Source organism: Chiloscyllium plagiosum, chromosome 14 (assembly GCF_004010195.1).
Source record: "Chiloscyllium plagiosum isolate BGI_BamShark_2017 chromosome 14, ASM401019v2, whole genome shotgun sequence".
In the NCBI taxonomy this organism is placed as follows: domain Eukaryota; kingdom Metazoa; phylum Chordata; class Chondrichthyes; order Orectolobiformes; family Hemiscylliidae; genus Chiloscyllium; species Chiloscyllium plagiosum.
The window spans coordinates 78,259,656-78,281,733 of NC_057723.1; the positions used below are offsets into that span (position 1 = coordinate 78,259,656).

The window sequence follows — 22,078 nt, forward strand, 5'->3', positions numbered from 1 at the left end:
TAAATTAAGGAATTGAGATCAGGGTGAGAAGAACAACTGAAATAATAATCAGCAGTATAAATCATAAACACAGCAACACTAGAGGAACTAAGTTAAAAATGAAAGAACTGCTGAATGCGGAAATCAGAAACAAAAACAGGAATTGCTGGTGAAGCTCAGCATCTGTGGAGAGAAGTCAGAGTTAAGGTTGAGTCCAGTGACCCTTCCTCAGGACTCAGAGGAAAAGAGGAACTAATTATTTTGTTAACTTCAAAATAATTGAATTGCTAATTTCAGCACAATAAAAGATGCCTAATAAAGTGATGTCTTGCAGCTGCAGTATGAGCACATTAGTGAGCACCAGTGTGATCCACCTCAAATATCACTGAAGGAAGACAGACCTATGAATGTTAAATAGAAGACACAAATATTGGAGGGAGGCTGGAATCAAACTCTTCCCCCCACACCCCGTTACAAATTACACCCAGATAGCGGCCACACGGCCTTGCAAGCCTATTCCAGCATTCAATAAAATCGTTGCTGACTGGAGCACTCAACATTCCAACCTACTCCGACCCCCCACTCTACATGTCACATTCCCCCTCCCCACCCCCAACTATTGCATAAATGCTGCCCCCTTCACACTTCACTCCAGCTCTGATGTAGATGAGTCATCTAGGCTTGAAAAGTTAGCTTGCTCTCTCTCTGGATGCTGCCTGACCCGCTGTGATCTCCAGCGTTTGTTATTTTTAGTACAGATTCCAGCCTCTGCTGTAATTTGCTCCTACTCTTCACATCCTGTTGCTTATCAGGAATCTGTCTACTTTGTCCTTAAAAATATTCAAAGACTTTGCTTAAACTACCATATAAGGAAGAAAGTACCAAGGAGACAACCCTGAAAAAAAATTGCTTCATCTCAGTTTTAATTGGTGATACTTCATTCTTTAAAATTACCCCTCATTCTAGATTCTCCAATAAAAGGAAACCACCTTTTCACATCCATCTCCGTCAAGCCTCCCAGGCTCTTATTTGTTTCAAGTAAGCAATTTCTTACTCTTCCAAACTCCAGTAGATAGAAGCCTGGCCTGTCGAAACTTTATAGCAGTAAATTACTGCAGGAGCTGGATTCTGTACCAAAAACAAAAAATGCTGGCAATCACAGTGCAATCTAATGTTTAGAGTCTAAAGGACTCTTCAGAGCACAAACCTTCCTTAGCAAGTAACCTATTAAATTCTGAGGTGGCAGCTTCCATGGGATTTTGCACCTTGGGAGGTACAACATGTACTTTAGGTATTGGTGTTGACCTAGTGAGGTATATAGACTCTCAGTAGAAGAGCTTATTAATATCCTCTGTTAAAGATTTCTTAAGTCTATTTGCACAAGAAAGCCCTTCTATTTCTTCCCTGTTTCAAATGTTACATATTTTAATAGCATTTTTAAAAAATCAAACCCATTCAGAGATGCTATTACACACCTCTGGGGTGCATGGGCTTAGGGAGTGGGAGAGGAGGCTGTGCGCTTCTGGCTGGGTGTGGGTAAGAAACAACATCTGACTCCATCAGCTTTGATCCAAATTACCAACCAGCACTAAAACATCTAGAATCACACAGGAATAACAACTTAAATAAAAGGTGGGAGGAAAATATTCCAGGTGCATTCTCGAGGAGAGGAGAGAGAAAAAAAAGAGAGAAGGTTGTAAATTTATAAAAACCAGCAGCAGTGCCAGGGTTAAATGCATGAAAAAAAACTCAAGGAGCAATGGCAACAAATCATTGTGATTTAAATGTTTAAAAAGCCAGTGAAAATGCTGAAGACAGCTGCAATCTGAAAATGGGCAGGAGATGGTGCTAACCGGGCTGCAATGTTTCACCAGAAAGTTTAATAAGCTTGGCACAGGCGAGGCAATATTATTACGGGAATATGGGAGCTGAAGCAATTAGAGTAATGATTAATAACATAGCCCTTAAGTCTCATCTGTCAAGCTCATTTGATTTCCTGCTCAAGATGCACCAATAACAAGTTGTTTGGGGAAGTGAGAGACTGCTAGGAATTTCGACAATAATCGCAGGCGTTTTGCCATTCTAGAGATGAAGTACAGAGATCAGGAGAAATCAATTTCACAACGATAATGAGTCACTGCTTAAAGAACAAAGGAAACTGTAACATTAGATTCTGCATCTGTCTAAACTGCATGGGTAAAAGCTGGGTTGATGCGATTTAATGTGCAGCTTCATTGAGCTATTATAAAAGTGAAGTTCACACAGGGCACAGATGGCAGGGATTTGGAACCACATGGAAACAGTCCATGAAATCAGCACTGATTTCTTTTTTGGTAAATGAGTCATCCCGTCTGATTCTGCTTACACACACGCATACACACTTCCTCCTCAAAGGGAGGATGCATTTCCAGCAAAGGAGGCTGCTCAGCTCACCATGTTTTAAGCTAGCTATCTGTAACAGTACGCAAGACCTCAAATTTTTCAATTTATCTACTTGATCTTTCAAAATGCGTTCTGCAATTATATCTAGCAAGATGCCCCAAACCGTAATAATTATCTTTAATTTCCCCTTTTTCTCAAACCACCTTTGAAGATCTATCGAAAGAAGTTGCAGATATTTATGGCAGAAAAGCTGTTATTCCACCCACCCTCTGCGTAAAGAATTTATTTCAAATCCCCAACACAAAGTATTATCTTAGAGAAGTGAAACTTGAAACCAAGACTATTTGAGACTCTCATGCCCTCTTCAAAAATGCAACGTGACCACCACTTACAAATGGTCATACCCAGCTGAGTGATAGCACTAACACTGAAGAAACAACACATTGGGGAAGAAATTAGATCTTCATCCAATTTTTCTTTTTTTGATACATCAGAGGCACACAGTCCCCCACACTTGCTCATCCAAAAGAGAGCTTTGTTTTAATAAAAACATTGATTTGGATACCATAGACAGCATTTTGTCACATGCCTCAAAAGATGTGCAGCATGATGGCTCAATGGTTCGCACTGCTGCCTCACATCACCAGGGTCCCCGGTTCGATTCCAGCCTCGGGCGATTGTGTGGAGTTTGCACATTCTCCCCGTGTCTGCGTGGGTTTGTCTAGTTTCCTCCCACAGTCCAAAGATGTGCAAGCCAGGTGAATTGGCCATGCTAAATTGCCCATAGTGTTAGGTGCATTAGTCAGAGGAAAATGGCTCTGGGTGGGATTACTCTTCAGGGGGTCGGTGTGGACTTGGTGGGCCGAATGGTCTGTTTCCACACTGCAGGGAATCTAACCTAACAATTTCTGTGGCATTAACTCCCTCTTCCTTGACATCAGCCTGAATTTGGCACCAAGTCAAGGTGGTCTCCATCCAGCCTACAGCAATATGATCAGTCAATCGATTGAAAGTATTTGCCCAGACATCAAACCAGGAAATAAAATTATGATTTTTATTCACTTTTAATTATATGGTAAATGGTTGGGCAAGAGTAAACAATTAAGATAGAAACAGCAATATCATAAATTTAAAAATTAGAAATAAGATTTTATGACAATGAACAAATTTGCAGCAGGCAGGGATTTAAAACGAACTTTGACAATAGAAGCTCATTGTGAAGCATAATATCACTGACAGAGCTGGAAAGTGGGGCTTGCTGGGGAGCTCTTTCAAGAGCTGGTCCAGACATTATGATGGATCAAATGGTCTCACTCTGTACTGTAAATTCTATGATCCTACAAGGTACAGACTCCAGCAGTTGTGGTCTGTCTCAGGGAAACAGACAAGTAATATGACAGCAAAACTATTAAGTACAAAAATACCAACTAAATAAAACTAATCTGGAACAGGTACCAACTGTATGAGCAACTGCACTGCTGACCACTACGTATGAGCCTATCCACACTACAGCTCACCACGCAGTAGGTTTACTGCCAGCACTTTGTTTTCAGGGCCCATTTGGTCCGTTGTGTGAAAGGAAAATACTGGCTCGTCTGTTTGGAAGTGGCCCTTATCTTAAACACTATAGTTATTGCATGATAGCCAGTAAGGATAAGTTATATTGATTTTCCATCGCCACGTAATAACAAGGAGTACCTAGATTTTAACTTAAAATCATAAGCTCTTCCCCTATCAAGTCTGTGATACCGCCAAAGAGAGTGGTGCTTAAGGCATTCCTCAGTATTAACCCTTTCAGACCCTTAATCAACAATACCCTCATATACAAAAGCATTTGCAATTGTATTGGTCTGATGGTCAGCTCCACATAAAATCAAGTCTTATTGTGAACAGTTCCTTAATGTAACTCTTGGAGTTAGCCAAGTAGCCAATGTGAAAGGAATACCAGCACAAATGGGAAACGTACAGGTTTCGGATGACGGATGGACGGACAGACAGACAGACAGACAGACAGACAGACAGACAGACAGACAGACAGACAGACAGACAGACAGTGGGGAGTCTTCCTTCAAATCCTCTCTGAACCACATACATTTTTTTCCTCAAATCTGTTTCTTGTTATGGATTATTCAACAAAGCAGTATGGGGCTTTGCTGTCCACATCGTTTAGTCCCCTCAATGAGATCTCCTGACAGTCTCCACTGTTCCGAAGATAACAACCCTCGCCAATCCCATTTTCCCTGATAACCTAAAATACACTTCAATCTGGGCAATATACTCTTAAATCTCAATTCAACCTGAAAGAACAGCAGATGCTGTAAATCAGAATCAAATAAAGAAGTTGCTGGAAAAACTCAGCAGGTCTGGCAGCATCTGCGCAGAGAAATCAGAGTTAACATTTTGGGTCCAGTGGCCCCTCAGAACTGTTCCAGAATAACCTCCTGGCTGTAATTGTTCTATGCTTTGGAAATAAAGACAAACATCACTTTAATTAGTTGACCAGCCTCCTTCAGGGATCTGTGGAGTTGAACTCCAAGATCTTTTGTTATTCTTTAGATTAGATTAGATTACTTACAGTGTGGAAATAGGCCCTTCGGCCCAACAAGTCCACACGACCCGCCGAAGCGCAACCCACCCATACCCCCTACATTTACCCCTTTAACCTAACACTACGGGCAATTTAGTATGGCCAATTCACCTGACCCACACATCTTTGCGACTGTGGGAGGAAACCGGAGCACCCGGAGGAAACCCACGCAGACACGGGGAGAATGTGCAAACTCCACACAGTCAGTCGCCTGATTCTACCCTTCTTGGTATCCTACCATTCATTCTGTCCTTCCTTGCTGTGTCAGCTCTCCTCAAATGCATTATCTCATTTCTTTAGGCTGTAGTCCATTTGTCATGGTTTTTGCCAATCTGACTAACCCATTCACATCTTCCTGCAATCTGCTACTTTCTTCATCACCAACCACGCACTCCATTTTTACATCATCCTGAATCTATTTGAAATACCACAATTCTGCTTCTCTTATTTCCTTCTCCAGGGAACGGTCACTGGTGAATTACTGATAATCCCTAAAAAAAAAAACAATTATTCCTCACATGACAAACTCTTTGTATATATACAGACATCAGGGGAGCTCTTAAACAGAAGTATACTTGAACAAGGAAAGACACAGTGAAGTTTAGTCATCCAATAATCAACATTTTTCATCTTCCACATGCAAATAAAAAATGTACTAAAATAGTACAGAAAGAATTCAGCCTGAGAGTATAGCATGATTCATGTGTCTACTATTTCAACCTCCTAAGTAGATACTTGATCCTTCATAAAATATTATAAACTAACCAAAACAACTAGAATGTGACTCAATGAGGTTCAATTCATGATCCTGAAAAGTTGGCAAACTACCTATTTACGATCACAGGTGTTTAAACTGGAGACACTTTTTTAAAGCTAAAACATGCACTACTGATAAAAGAACCATGGTTCACCTACTACACTGTGATCCCGTGAAACATCAGCAATAGTTATATCTTGCAGTATCCATCACGAACTGTTCAAAGTGTCACAAAACACCTTATAATCCCACAAGGTCCTGAGTGGAGATGTTGCAATGAATTTTAAAAAAAAAAAATCACTACAAGGACCCAGTGCACAGGGCAGGTTCATCCCTCATGTTCGGTGGACATTTCTTGTCCAGACATATCCCTGAAACATCACAAAAGTTTCAGTCCCTTTAAGTACCACTGTGGGGTGGCCAGTTGGAGATGGCTAGCACACAGGTTAATTCACACCAACAGCACGGGATTCAATATTGCTGCCGCTGAGGTGAATCTAAGATCTAACTCCTTGCCCTACTTTAGTAAAAATTAACATTTTGCAGTAGTTTGATTAAAATAAAAAAATCAACAACCTACCAATCCTTTCTAGTTCCAGCTTGTAAAGGAAACAGCTTCCTAGCATGAAGCTTAAACATAGCTCACCTACTCAATGAAGGAACATGCCAACTGAAGGGCTCGGAAGCTCAGCATTACCCAAGGCCAAGCTTGTCTGAATCCAGGGTCCTTTTCAACATTAGTTCCAGCACTTATTCTTCAAGGCTTCATTCCACAACAAAGCTATGCTCCTACTTTAAAATTTAGCAATTGCTGGATCATGATCAAGCTCTGTGCTGATTGACTAATGTCAAGTATGACTAACTAAAAATAGTAAGCCCCTTATTAACCAGGGTCTCATACCACACAAAAATAAAAGCCCTCTGTTCAGGTAGTGGACCCTGTATACATTCCTACAGGATTTACAAACTCCACAGGAAATGGGTTTTCATAGTTGTCAACATTACCGGCCAGTCCCCTGGACAGGTACGTATTGGGGGTGCCCACTCAATGCCCACTTCATTGAACTACAGTCATTTTTGAGTTGGTTTTGATTTTTGTGACATGTGCAACGCCAAGACCAAAGAGGCCAACACCCAATACAGCACAGCACTCTGTTTCCCAGTTACTCTGTCATGTTTGTAGATTGAACATATTTTTTAAAATTAGACAGAGAGCAAGAGAAAGCCCAATGACAAGTTGATCTGGAGCTAGGCAGGTTTTATTGGGAAGCCCAGGTTGGCGGAGCCAAACCAATAAAAAACAAATCAATTCAATAAATAAAAATCAGTGTCCAAGATGGACATTGTCAGACAGACAAACAGCACGGAATTAGACCTTTCAGACCAACCTGTCCATATCAAACATAATCCCAAACTAAACTAGCGCCACATCCTTTCCTATTCACTTACTTATCCAAATCTCTTTTCAACAACATTGTAACTTGCACCCACATCTACCACTATTTCTGGAAGTTCATTCCACATGCGAACGACCCTCTGAAAAAAAGTGCCCCTCACGTCTTTGTAAAATCTCTCTCCACTCACCTTAAATGTGCTCCCTAGTCTTGAAATCCCCCATTTTAGGAAGACACCTACCATTAACTCTATTTATACCCCTCAGAAGTTTATAAACTTCTATCAGGTTGCCTCTCAAGTCTCCCTTACTATTAGCAGAAAATCCAAATTCCATAAATGTGGAAAACTAGCTGATCTCAACAGAAATATCAGCATTCAACGATTCACAGGACCAGGGGAGGGAAAAGTAAATCTCAGTTGACTGCATTAATTCTTTACCAAGTTCTTTTTTTTTTAAACAAATTCAACTCCGGCCACCAACTGGACAAATCCTCACCTGAACTTTCAAATTCATTTTCCACACTGTTTGAGGTGTGGCAGCAGTGTAAAGGTGACGTGATGTTCAGCTCAGGGTTCTCCTTGTCACTGCGGTCCAAATTAATAGAGCTGCATTTCTCTTCCTCAGTGCCTGTGGTCCATTGGGAACTCTCAGTGCACACCCATTTCGCCAAATCTTGAAGACGGATGATTATTCTTTTGGAGGCTGCAATGACCTCATCCTATCACACAAGAAAGTAAAGTTTAATCAACTGTTAATAAGTTTCAACTGGACTAAGTATTAAAACAAAATTGCAAAGTTTCCATTCAGGCCTGCCTATAACATCATAAAATGCTTCTCACACACAATTAACTGCACCCAATGTTCAAGATATTGTAAGAGCAAAAACCTCTCTGATCAGTAAGACAAGGACTGGAGTCAGTTTGCTTTCTGACGCTATTATGGGAATAATTCCAGGCTGAAACTTCATTAACAAAAGGGAGATTTCTGTACTGCATTGGAAATGCAAAATAGATTCGGAGTTCAAACTCTTCTGATCCACAGCTAACAGTAACAACAGATTTCAATAGCCTGATATTTGATAGTATAGTTAAGTCATCAATGCTTTACAAAGAAGTCCAGCTTAAACAATCACAATGTAGGTCACTCATCTGTATAGACAAAGATTCCAAGTTGGATTCTTCAGATCAGGTGGTTTGTCAGATCTGAACAGTTGGCCACAGCAGCCTAGGGACAGGAGGGCTGTACTGGACAGATTTTCTTTGCTTCTGATCACTATTCCTGTCACAAAGGAGGTAATGGCCTAACGGTGTTATCGCTGGACCGTCAATCCAGAGAATTGGATTAACTGGGGACATGGGTTTGAATCCTGCCATGGCAGATGGTGGAATTTAAATTCAATTAAAAATCTGGAATTAAAAAAAAAGTCTAATGATGACCATGAAACCTTTGCCAATTGTTGGAAAAACCCATCTGGGTCACTAATGTCCTTAAGGGAAGGCACCTGCCATCCTTACCTGGTTTGGGCCTACATGTGACTCCAGACCCATACAATATGGTTGACTCTTAACTGGCCGCTGGGTAATTAGGGATGGGTAATAAATGCTGGTCCAGCCAGAGACACTCCCATCTAGTGAATGAATAAAAAAAATTCTATGTCTACATTAAACTCTCAATTATATGGGGAACACAGAAGTCCCAAAACAAATCTCTGGGAAATACCAATTCTGTGAAAAAATACAAAAGTGCTGGGTGGAGGAACAAGCAATGAACAAAAGAGTCAGCACATACTTCTACCATCCTTTCAAGTCAAAAATATTTTTTTCACATCACCTCTAAACCACTTATTCCTCACCTTAAACCTTAGCCCTCTGGTCTTAGGCACATCTGCCATGGGGAAAGATGTCTCACAATCTACCATGGATCTATCACTCTCATAATTTTGTATATCTCAATCAGACTTTCCCCCCCAACCCAACCTCCTCTGCTCCATGGAAAACAAATCCAACCTATCCAGTCTCTCCTCATAACAGAAACTTCTCACACCAGGAAACACCCTGGTGAACCGCCTCTGCACCCTCTCCAATGCAATCACAACATTCCAATAGTGTGGCAATCAGAACTGCAAACAGTATGCAATCTCTGGCCTAACCAATGTTTGATGAAGTTGTAACAAGGCTTCCTTGCTCTATACCTCTGTCCCAGTTAATGAAGGCAAGCATCCTATATACCTTCTTCCCCGTCCTGTCTCCCTGTGCTGATACTTTCAGGGATCTATGGACTTGTACACCAAGGTCCCTTTGTTTCTCAATAGATCTTAGTACCTACCTTTCATTGTGTAAATCGTTCTCTCATTGACCTTCCAAAATCTATCACTTCGCACTTACGAGGATTAAATTCCATCTGCCATTGCTCTGCCCAATTTACTAGCGATACAAGACTGGAGCCTCCTCCTCACTTTGAACAACATTACTTTTCATGTCATCTGTAAACTCACTAATCATACCTTCTACATTCACATCCAAGTCGTTAATGAGGTAAATGGCAAACTGCAAGGGTGCCAGCACTGATCTGTGATGCACCATCGGTCAGAGGCTCCAATCACAAAAGTAACCCTTCACCATCACCCTTTGCTGCCAATTTTGGATCCAGGTTGCCAACTTTCCTTAGATCACATGACTCTTACCTTTTGGAACCACCTTCTATGTGGGACCCTGTCAAAGGGCTTACTGAAGTCCATGTAAACCACATCAACAGCACTATCATATTTAATGTATCTAGCAATCTTTTCAAAAACTCAGTCAGACAGGACCTTCCTGCAACAAATTCATGCTGACTATCTCTGTTCAATTGCCGACTTTCCAAGTATTGATTAATCCTGTCCCTCAGACATTTTTTACCCCCCCCCCCGCTGTCAGACTATCTGCTCTGTAATTACCTGGCCTATTCCTGCTGCCCTTCTTGAACAAAGGAAACACATTAGCCATTCTCCAGTCATCTGGCACTTAATTTGTGACCAACATTTTTTTAAAAATCAATTTCATAATGCAACAGAGTCAGTCTCCCCACACTGATCTTTTACATCTGATTGAACAAATAAATTTTAGTTGCAACACGTTTTCAAATTTTCTTTTCCACGTTGAAATCTGTTTTAGCGTGCAATAACTCCACCAAGGCAAATACCCTGTTACTTACTCAAAGAAAGTTGCTGACACTGAACCAGCAAAGTATTAACTATCTCTGCCAGGGGTATCATCTCTTTCCTGCCATAGCAACCTCGGATACCTCTCATCAGGCCCAAGTGATTTATGCACCTTTAGGTCTGCTAAAATATCCAATACCACCTACTCAACAAATCTTAACATGTTCTAGAACTTGGAGAAAGTGAGGACTGCAGATGCTGGAGATCGGAGTTGAAAAGGTCCAAGGTCCCTTTGTTTCTCAATAGATCTTAGTACCTACCTTTCATTGTGTAAATCGTTCTCTCATTGACCTTCCAAAATCTATCACTTCGCACTTACGAGGATTAAATTCCATCTGCCATTGCTCTGCCCAATTTACTAGCGATAGGAAGATTATTGCAGGTCAAGAGGGCGGTGCTGAACCCGGGGATTGGGACTGGGACTGAGATAAGGTGGAAGGAGGGGAAATGAGGAAGCTGGAGAAACCTACATTCATTCTGTCGCAAATTCACGTGCACCTCCACACACATCATTTACTGCATCCGCTGCAACCAATGTGGTCTCCTCTACATTGGGGAGACAGGCCGCCTACTTGCGGAACATTTCAGAGAACACCTCTGGGACACCTGCACCAACCAACCCAACCGCCCTCTGGCTGAACACTAACCCCCCCTCCCACTCCGCCAAGGACATGCAGGTCCTTGGCCTCCTCCATCGCCAGACCAGGGCAACACAACGCCTGGAGGAAGAGCGCCTCATCTTCCGCCTAGGAACCCTCCAACCACACGGGATGAATGTAGAATGCAGGGACCGGGACAACAATACCAACTCCAGAAACCAGTGGAAAACCACATCCCCATGTGCATAATTTGCAAGACAGGAGATCAAGGTGCAAGTTTACACTGCATTAAAAAACAGATTCAATTACATTTGAACTTCATGGGCTGAGGCAGCTTACTTCTTATGGACTTGTCACTAGAGAGGGGAAGGTTCTAATCCTGGTTTAGACTTGTATATTAACCATACAGAAGGGCCGATAGAAGGAGTTAAAAATTCACAAAAGGTGTATTAATTGGAGGAATTCAAGTTCAATCTGCGCTCAATCTGGTGTCCTTTGGGAGTTCAACACTAGTTGCATTAGCTGCACCTGAGGGTCATGGGCTGGCTCGCTCATTACAGAGGGACACAACTGGTGGTGAATTTAACTGAGGGTCACCATACCTCAGGTGAGGGGTGAGAGGTGGGACCCTCATGGTAATCTCAGTTGGTGTGGGTACCGAGTCCATGCTGTTGCTGTCATTCTGCATCACAAACTAGCTATCCAACCAATTGAGCTAACTGACTCCCTGTTTTGATACCACTAGATACCAATAGTGAAAATGGCTAAGTTAACATCGGAAATTTGGAAGTGCTTATAGCACTGAACGATATGATAATGTCCCCCTCTCTCTCTTGCAAACTGTCCCTCCAACTGCTACACCTTTCCAATTTCAGCCAGGTCACGAAGGGAGAGTGTTGCACACAGCCAAGTGATTTGTGACAAAAACATAATTGGGTCACCTTCACATGTCTGCCAGCAGCAGACTTGAAAACAATACTACATATAGTACCCAGTTCACCTCTGCCTCAGTGAGACCAGAGGAGACCCAAAACTGAAGGAGAAGGGAGGAGTGGAATGAAATTAAGTCCTCAGGAAAAGAAAACACATTTAATTGAAATTAAATAAACATCAATCCAGGTGCAGCAGTGGCTTGGTTAATCAGGATCAGTTACCAACTCAAATCAATTTCCCCCAGAGATGCTATTAGTGATCACTGTTTAAAATACATTCACCCAAACAAGGAAAACAAACACCTCTTTCAAGCACCAATATGTCTGCTTAAAAGACAGCCAACAAACTAGTCAATCTGCCTTCAAAATCAACACTTAAAAACTCTCAAAAGCCCTCTCCAGTTTTGTTTTTAAGAACTTAAAATTGCCTGCCACAAACACAATTTCATTGTGAGAATTTTTATTTAAATTTATTTTAAGTAGTTCCACTAATTTGAGTGTAACTCTATACCGAACAAAAGAATTCCACTATTAAGCCCAGTTCCTCATACAAGTGAGCTTTTTCTCAATATCTTTAGAAAATGCTCCCACTGGGCAGCTCCTGTCAGATCAGTGGATTATGGCCATTGTTAAAAGCTCTTACTGCCATGGAAACCATGCTGGTCTTAACATTAAAACCGGGCAAGAATGCAGCAGCAATTCACTGCTCAAGATAAGCTCGATCAGTTTGTAGGATTTGGTACACCATAATGCATCATTCTCTGACCTAACTGCAAGATCTACTTGGTAGATTCTTTCCAGCACACACCAGCCATCAACATCCTGCAGGCAGGACATCCAACTTGGATGGGGTTGGATTATTTCAACTAAAAGCATTTTGGCAAGTGTTTTCTTTTTGCACAAGAGGGTAGTAAATGTCTGGAATGCTCTGCCTGGAAGCAGCAGACACAGGCAGCACTACTTAGAGGCATTTAGACAGACATGAGGAGGCAGGGAATAGAGAAAGATGGACCACATGCAGGAAAATGGGATTAGTTTAGAATGGCATCATGGACAGTGTAGATATGGTGGGCCGAAGGGCCTGTCCTTGTGCTGGACTGTTCTCTGTAACTATCACTTAATCTTTACCGAAGATGACTCGAAGTTGTTTCACACCTTCTGCTTTCTGACACCACCAACATCTGATAATATCAGGCTGCAAAACTTCAGCCAGCCCTGCCCTGCCATTCCAAACACAGACCCAAGATGAAAAGAAGTTAGAAAATTGCGGAGCGAATGGCTCACACTATTAGTTATACTCCTCCATAGACTTCCTTGGCCAATTTTGCCTCTGTCCATTATTTTCACCAAAAAATGGTTCTTTAGAATCCATCTACCAGGCCCACTGTCAGGGAAAGGCCGCCAGCATTCTCAAAGATCCATCCCACCCTGGCAATGTTTTTCTACAACCTCTACCATCGGGGAGAAGGTACAGAAGCCTGAACACACTCACCAGCCGGATTCGAAACAGTTTCTACCTGACTGTTGTTAGAATACTGAATGGACTCACAAACTCTTAACATTTGCCTGTACCTGTGTTTTTGTTTTTGCTGCTGTTTACCTATTATTTACTTATCGATGCTATTTAACTCTGTGATCTGCCTGTATTGCTCACAAGACAGAGCTTTTCACTGTGCACCAGTACACGTGACAATCAATTCAATCAATTCAAATACTGATGGTACTAAACTGGAGAGCCAGCCCCAGATCATTAAAACACCTGATTAACCCTAGTTCCCTGCATTACAGTGGGAGCATTATTGAGAAAAGGTTCACTTGTATGAGGAGCTGGGCTTAATAATGGAATTCTTTTGTTCGGTATAGAGTTACTGACTTCATTGCAGACTATCACCAACTTCATGTTGCCTGTTAATCAGAGTGATCTCTGCCTCCAACTAGTACAAACCATCATGGCCACTGGCTGGAAGCATCAGCAGCTTCACTGATTCATCATGCAACTTCAACGACAGCTAATCTGCAGCCCTGAAATGGGAAATGCACACTGGGCGTCAGGATGAGGGGACCCCGCTGAGGTGGAGGTGGAGGACAGAGGAGAATGCAGATCCCAAGCTTCTCAGTCAATAAGGTAGAAAAGAGGAGCAGACCTGGTGTGTGCGGGAGTAAGGAGACTGTCCAGACACAGCAAGTAAGAGGAATTGGAAGCAGGTAGCTGTGGATGTGCATGCAAGGTGTCAAGTCTCCAGAACCCAAAAGTGATGTCAGAACAGGTTTGACTACCTCCTGGGTGGACAAGGGTACTGAGTGCATCTTGTGGCTCACTAAATACAACAGCAGCCTCAACCAATCAGCTCATCATTACTCACTGACTCAATCACTGTAATGCTTCATAAGTAATACTTTGATGCACTCTCTCACCAACCAAGCACCGTTGAAAGCCTCACACCTATAGATCACAGGCTGCACATCCAACTATTTCATCATAAAAGGCACATCAGCCAAACAGACACTATTATGGTCACCACTCTACCCCTTTTTCCAGCACGGATCTCGCTGCACTCCCATGCAAGCCTTGAGCCACTTTAATTCGTGGACTTTATGTTGCATATGACAACCAATGTCACAGTTTCCAATGCAGCACAATCAGTATCCACACAGTATCAGTGCTGCATTGGAAGCTTGGACTGTTAACCACCATGGCTGAGAATTGTGTCAAGGAGCCTTGCAGCTGTTCAGTAGTTGGTCTCCATACACATGGGTGGGTTTGTGGAACACCACCCCTAGTAAAGCAGTTCTGGCTCCACCTGTTCCCTCAGTAAGACAGTAACCACTCCATGCCAGTCAGTGAGCAGGCCCACACTGCAGCAATTCACACTTGGTCCATCCAACTGCCTCTGGCAAGGCAGAATAAAATGTAGATTACTCTTGGAACAGAGAACCTCAATAACCTCTCTTACTCAACGAGGGAACAATAAACTGCAAGATAAGCAACAGCTAGGAAACAAAACCTCATTGGCACACATTTTCAGTCAGTGACAAATGTAACTCTTGTCCTACTCTGATATTATTGCAGTGACTGCAGCAGATGGCAGATTATACTGAGGCTATGCCAGGCTGAAGTACTGATGTCATTCGTTGCTGAGTTTCAGATAAGAGAATTGCTTCTTGAACATCCTGAACCAATACAGCTTCCTTCAACTTCCTCCTATTACACCCTCTTCTGGTAGCTTGACTTTGTTAGAGTGATCTCAGTTCATCCTTAAACTCGTGCCGAACTCCAAAGGACACACCCAGTAGTCCACCAAGTACAGACCCAGATTACCGAAGAACAAACCCAACAAACATTCAAGCAACCTTTGAAAGATTCTGATCCTTTGAAAGTATATTCATGTATCTGGTCTCTGCCTCTGATCAGGGCTCTGTTTGGATACACAATCACTCTGCTAATACCAGCCATTTAAACCTCTGCCCTAAAAAGAGAGAGACTTTTGTTAGATGACCTGATTAAACAGATTCCAGAAATTAAAACTCTACCCCCAATTGTTTCAACATATTGTTAAGTAACTTGATAAATCCTCCTCCTCCTGGCAGAACGTATCTAAATACAATAAAAACAAACCGCACACAAGAAGCAAAACTGAATTTTTATTTCTAGCTTATCCAAAGAATGCAACATAAGCAGCACATTTCTAATTTCTGTAGCTGAAGATACAAGGCTGCAACATAATTAGCAGCAATTACTAGTTTTATAGCTAGATGGTCCTTTTGATCAATGGTAAATTAGCTTTCCCACTAATCTGCCTTGACGCTGTTGTGAAAGCTTGTGGCAAGTCCTAAAAAAATGCTGGTCAGAGAGTCTTGGATACTAAAAAAAAAGTCAAAGAACTTGAAGATAGCATGCCAAAATGTAACTAACATTGAGCAGTCATGGTTGAAAGACCAAATGACCTCGGTAGAAGGATCACTGGAACCAAACATTAACTCTGCTTTCTCTCCACAGATGCTGCCAAACCTGCTGAGTTTTCCCAGTATTTTCTGTTTTTAGTAGTCATACAGCACAGAAATAGACCCTCTGGTCCAACCAGTCCATGCTGACCATAATCCCAAACTAAACTAGTCACACCTGCTCCTGGCCCATTTCCCACCAAACATTTCCTAATCATGTACTTATCCAAATATCTTTTAAACATTGTAATTATACCCACCTCCACCACTTCCTCAGGAAGTTACTCCACATGCAAACTACTGTGTAATAAATTTGCCCCTCATGTCTTCTTGAAATCTCTTTCCCCTCACCTTAAAAATGTGCCCCCGAGCTTTGAAATGCCCCATCCTCCTCTTTGTTTTAAGTTAATTAAACTGAAAAGTTAATTAAACTAAGTGTCAAAAATTCAGTCCAGTCTGAATATCAGATGAATTTACATATGGATAACAGGCAGAAATAATATAAAATTTGCTCTTGTCCTTTCCAACAACTTGAGTTCATAAAGCATTTTTTAAACATAGTATAATACTGTAAGATGCCTCACAGGAGCATAAGCAGCCACAATGGTTCACCATACAATTTAAAACCAGCTCAATAACACTAAATTTACTTCAGTCTCACTTTGTAATGTTTTGGGAAGAGACATTTTTGTAGCATCTTTATCAATTGCAATTTAAACTGGTAAGCAGTTTCATATTGAAGCAGTTCAAAACAGAAGGCAAGCACTGAAAAACCCAACATTGCTTCATCAAGTTCCATTGCCCATCAAGTAACAATCGCACAACAGAAAAATTGGATTTTTATAAATACACTAACCATAAAAAAAATCCAAAATCTTCAGAAGATGAAAACCCAGAAACATTTTAACTGATAGCAATCATCCAGGGTTAGATACTGTGCCCTCAGGAGTGTTTAAAATTAGCCAATTCCTTTCCTTAGGTTTCTCTTCCTCCTCCGCAGAAAATAACTACAGGGATCTGACTTCACTCAATAATACAACCAATAAAAAAAACCACAAGTGTAGCCAGAACCAATTTTCCCTTTGATTCTCATCTTCCTCTCTGTAGCAGGCCTGTATAATTTGGAGGTTTCATTTAAAGATCCCTCTTCATATCAGAGTCAGCCTGCAATCCAGGAGACAAAAGCCGTAAACACAAAGTCAAAGACGACAGCATCCCTTCAAATCTCATGAACTCAGTATTGATCTTGCTTTTTGTGCACCTTTTCTGCAGCTGTAACATTGTATTCCTCGCTCTGTTCAATCATCCAAGATCCTTTATGGTATGATCTGCCTACACTACACACAAAACCAACCTTTTCACTGTCACTACATGTGACAACAATAAATCAAATCAGAGTAACATCTGGTGAGATTCTATTCTGTAACACTGCCTGCTTGTAGTTACTGAGCTGCAGAAAGACAATAAAACACAGGTGGCAAGCAGTCCTGGCAAGTTAAAAAAAAACTGTAACCTTAAAAGCAATAGCACTCACTGGTTAGGTGTTCTGGGTAGAGAAATTTTGAAAGCAGAAATGTGTACAACAATTAGGAACTTAAAATGAAAGTTTCTAGATTTTACTTGCTGAGTGCACAGCTTTGTCACATTCACATGAATTCACAAGAGATTACAGTAGGAAAACTCTACATTTTAAGTCCAAATATTTCTTAATGTTATAGCTGAATACAGTTCATCTCAAACACTATTCCTGTTTCGTAACTGTCCACTCTAGATATTTAACTACAAGTAAAGATTTCCCTTTAAGTGTCTAGGCTAGGAGCCAATGATTGGCTTGCAGACAAATAAATGTTAAGTTCTTTTTATTTTTTCTTCTTCCTTTGCTTCCCTCTGTTAATTTCTTCCTGGATTAACTGTGGTCCTGAACATGCCTGTTTCTACAGCTCTCCAAAAAAAAAACGCAAGCAGGAAACAGAAATGTTAGGAATGAGAAGAATGTGAAACAGCACCAATTCAGAACACTTGGCAGAGTATACTTTGATGTACACAGGAGGAAAGCTCAATAAATTCCATTTATCGAAATGCTTCTACATAATCAGCAGGACTAGACATAACTTCAGCATTTGTCCCTCAACAGGACTATAAACTAAAACGCCACATCCAGTGTGATATTTCTACATTCTAATCAAACTCCAGAGTGCTGGAGAACTCCTCACAAAATTTTAATAACAACCTTGCAAGAAATTGTGAACAGCATGCAATTTCCAAAGAAAGCAAGATTGCGGTTTTAAAAGTACTGCACTTGCTGTGTTCTCAGCTGGCACCCAACAGCAAGGTGATGCAGTCAGGAGCGTTGCAGGTGTTTGCCACCAAACACGTGAAAAGCTGGAAGCCTCACTTCAGATTCTATGACTCACTGTCCTGGCTGCAGGTGAATCTATCAGTGTTCATCTGGGAAGACCAAGGAATGAGATGCATTCTTAGCAAATGTCATGGGCATTCTGTAAAGCTGGAAGGCCCAAGTTAATGGCCCATTTGCTTAGTAAGTGCTTTAAGGATTCCCATCCACCACATGCACCCTTTCAAACTCCCCTCACTTGCACCCCCCCAAACCCACCCGGGACTCACCCATCCCCACGTCGCATTACCATATGCTCCATCCCTACCTTGGCCAACTCATTACACACTGGCATTAGACCCCCCAGTTTCCTGTCTAAACCTATCCTTACCACCGCACGCACCCACCTACCCCTGACTCTTCTCTGGTGAGGAATTGAACAGCATGCTGGGCCCAGCACATTAGAGCTGTGGCTGCAAACACAGCCTCTCGTGGGAATTTTTAAATATTTTGAGTCCCTCGCAAGAAAATATTACATTTCAAAATGATGTCAGCATGAGCTCTAGTTACAAATCCAAAAAAGGAAAACAACCAGTCTTTTGATCAAACAGCAATACAACTGCTAAAGTACTGGCTAGTTGGAGCAAGGTTTTCTGACTGTATTATGCCTATTGTTCCCAATGACCAGGTGTATAGGAAACCAGAAGACACAGGTTTAAGATCACTGAAAGAAACCATCCTTACAGCACTGGGGCCAGTACTAAGGAAAATGAGAGCCACATCGTTAGGGTGGTCGTTACCCCAAACTTTTTGGGACTGGTGCTTTAGTGAACGACATAACCAGGGAAGTAGAGAGGGTTTAAACTCGATATCACAGGCAAGGGATCACATTTGGGTAGATGGGATAAACTAAAGAATGCAGATAAGAGTACAGAGGAAAGTATCAATAGAGGAATCGATAAACATATCAAGACAGGAAGGCATAGACAGTACAAATCAAAGAGTAAATCAAACAAGGCAAGAGGTTAGTAAAATAATAAAAGAGATATTTGGCTAAGTTCATGAATCAGAAAGCTTTGAAGGGATATTGGCCAGGAGTAGGCAGGTGGGAGTAGTTTCGTTTGGGATTATGTTCAGCATGAACCGGTTGGACAGAAGGTCTGTATCAGTGCTGTATGACTATGACAAAACCTATCATTTGAAACAGAACTGATTATTCTATTTGCATTAAGTATGATCTGAAAGCTATTATTACCAGGAACATGGCTGCAGGATGACAATGTGACCTGTACATTGAAGGGTACATTACATTCAGAAAGGACAAGAAATAAGGAAGAGGCAAAGATGCTAATTATGGTATCTGTATCAGAGGATGACCCAAGTCCAAGAAACGAGGATTTGGAAGCTATGAGTGTAAATGGGAAATGGTAAAGGCAAGATGTCATATGTGGGTGTGATATCCAGGCGCCCTAACAGTAACCACATGACAAAACATAATGGCAACATTGCAGAAGGTGCAGTGATAATCATGGGGATTTTACCCTATCAGGTGGTCAAAGGTAGCCTAAAGGAGGAGTTCACAGAATATTTTCAGGTAGTTCCTTAAGGGAGCTTATTCTGAAGTCAACCAAACAAAAGGCTACAACAGAACTGGGACTGTGAAACGAGATGGGGATTAACCTCACAGTGAAGATGACCCAGGTAGCAGTAACTATCACATGACTGTAAAATTCATTCAGCTTGATGGAAAGAAGTTTGGGTCCATCACTAGTAACTTAAACTGAAACAAGAATAACTGAGGGCACAAAAGCAGAGCTGGCTAACGTGAACAGAAATCAGGTCATGGGATAGGTCAGCAGAGATGCTATGGCAGACATTTAAGTAGATATTTCAGAATATACAGAATAGATACATTTCAACAAGAAAGAAGCATTCTATCGGAGTTCCAATGTCTACAATTAACTCAAAATATCAAGATAGAATCAAACATAAATAAAAGCATATAATTTCACAAAGATGAGTGGTAAGTCAAAAGATTGGACAGAATACAAAAAAGCAAAGAATGCTTAAAATATTATAAGAAGGAAAAAAATCAGTGTACAAGAGAAAGTTAGCTAGAAATATAAATGCAGATAGTAAGAGCTTCCATTTATATTTAACAAAGAAAATGTAATGAGTGTGTTGATCCTATGGAATGTGAATGTGGAGAATTAATAATGGAGATGGCAATTAGAACATAGAACATTAGAGCGCAGTACAGGCCCTTTGGCCCTCGATATTGCGCCGACCTGCGGAACCAATCTGAAGCCCATCTAACCCATACTATTCCATTATCATCCATATATTTATCCAATGACCATTTAAATTACCTTAAAGTTGGTGAGTCTATGATTGTTGCAGGCAGTGCAATCCACACCCCTACGACTCTGAGTAAAGAAACTACCTCTGACATCTGTCCTATATTTATCACCCCTCAATTTAAAGCTATGTTCCCTTGTGCTAGCCATCGCCATCAGAGGAAAAATGCTCTCACTGTCCGTCCTATCTAACCCTCTGATTATCTTATGTCACAATTAAGTCACCTCTTAACCTTCTGTCTAACAAAAACAGCCTCAAGTCCCTCAGCCTTTCCTCGTAAGACCTTCCCTCCATACCAGGCAACATCCTAGTAAATCTCCACTGCACCCTTTCCAAAGCTTCCACATCCTTCCTATAATGCGGTGACAAGAACTGTACGCAATACTCCAAGTGCGGCCGCAACAGTGTTGTGTACAGCTGCAACATGACCTAGTGGCTCTGAAACGCAATCCCTCTACCAATAAAAGCTAACACACCATATGCCTTCTTTACAACCCTATCAGCTTGAGTGGCAACTTTCAGGGATCTATGCACATGGACAACGAGATCTCTCTGCTCATCTACATTGCCAAAAATCTTACCATTAGCCCAGTACTCTTTATTCCTGTTGCTCCTTCCAAAGTGAACCACCTCACACTTTTCTGCATCAAACTCCATTTGCCACCTCTCAGCCCAGCTCTGCAGTTTATCTACGTCTCTCTGTAACCTGCAACATCCTTTGGCACTATCCAAAACGCCACCGACCTTGGTGTCATCCACAGATTTACTAACCCATCCTACTACAGTCTCATCGAGGTCATTTATAAAAATGACAAACAGCAGTGGCCCCAAAACAGATCCTTGCTGTACCTCACTAGTAACGGAACTCCAGGATGAATATTTCCCATCAACCACCACCCTCTGTTTTCTTTCAGCTAGCCAATTTCTGATCCAAACCGCTAAATCACCCTCAATCCCATGCCCCCAAATTTTGTGCAATATCCTACCATGGGAAATCTTATCAAACACCACATCAACCACTTTACCCTCATCCATCTGTTTGGTCACCTTCTCAAAGAACACTAAGGTTTGTGAGGCACAACCTTCCCTTCACAAAACTGTTGACTATCCCTAATCAACTTATTCCTTTTAGATGATTATAAATTCTCTCTCTTATAACCTTTTCCAACACTTCACCCACAACCAAAGTAAGGCTCACTGGTCTATAATTACCAGTTGTCTCTACTCCCCTTCTTGAAGAAAGGGGACAACATTTGCTATCCTCCAGTCATCTGGCACTATTCCTGTAGACAATGATAACAATGATCAAAGCTTAAGTCTCTGCAAATTCCTCCCTGGATTCCCAGAGAATCCTAAAATAAATCCCATCCAGCCCAGGGGACTTATCTATTTTCACACTCTCCAGAATTGCTAACACCTCCTCCTGGTGAACCTCAGGACCGTTTTAGTCTCGTAGCCTGTATCGCGGTATTCTCCTCGACAATGCTGTCTTTTTTGTGTAATTACTGATGAAAAATATTCATTTTGCGCCTCTATGTCCTCGGACTCCACGCACAACTTCCCACTGCTGTCCTTGATTAGCCCTAGTTGTTCTTATTCCTGACACACGTAT

The 22,078-nt window shown here is 41.5% G+C and overlaps 1 protein-coding gene across 2 annotated transcripts in view; it reads right to left on the reverse strand.

The window, feature by feature from the left end:
* Positions 1-22,078, reverse strand: part of LOC122556824 (AT-rich interactive domain-containing protein 5B-like) — a 95,253-nt gene that overhangs the window by 61,791 nt on the left and 11,384 nt on the right. For both annotated transcript variants that reach the window (XM_043704035.1, XM_043704037.1), the window contains exon 4: positions 7,597-7,819. In XM_043704035.1, the coding sequence (XP_043559970.1) occupies positions 7,597-7,819 (223 nt within the window). The remainder of the gene's footprint in view (positions 1-7,596; positions 7,820-22,078) is intronic.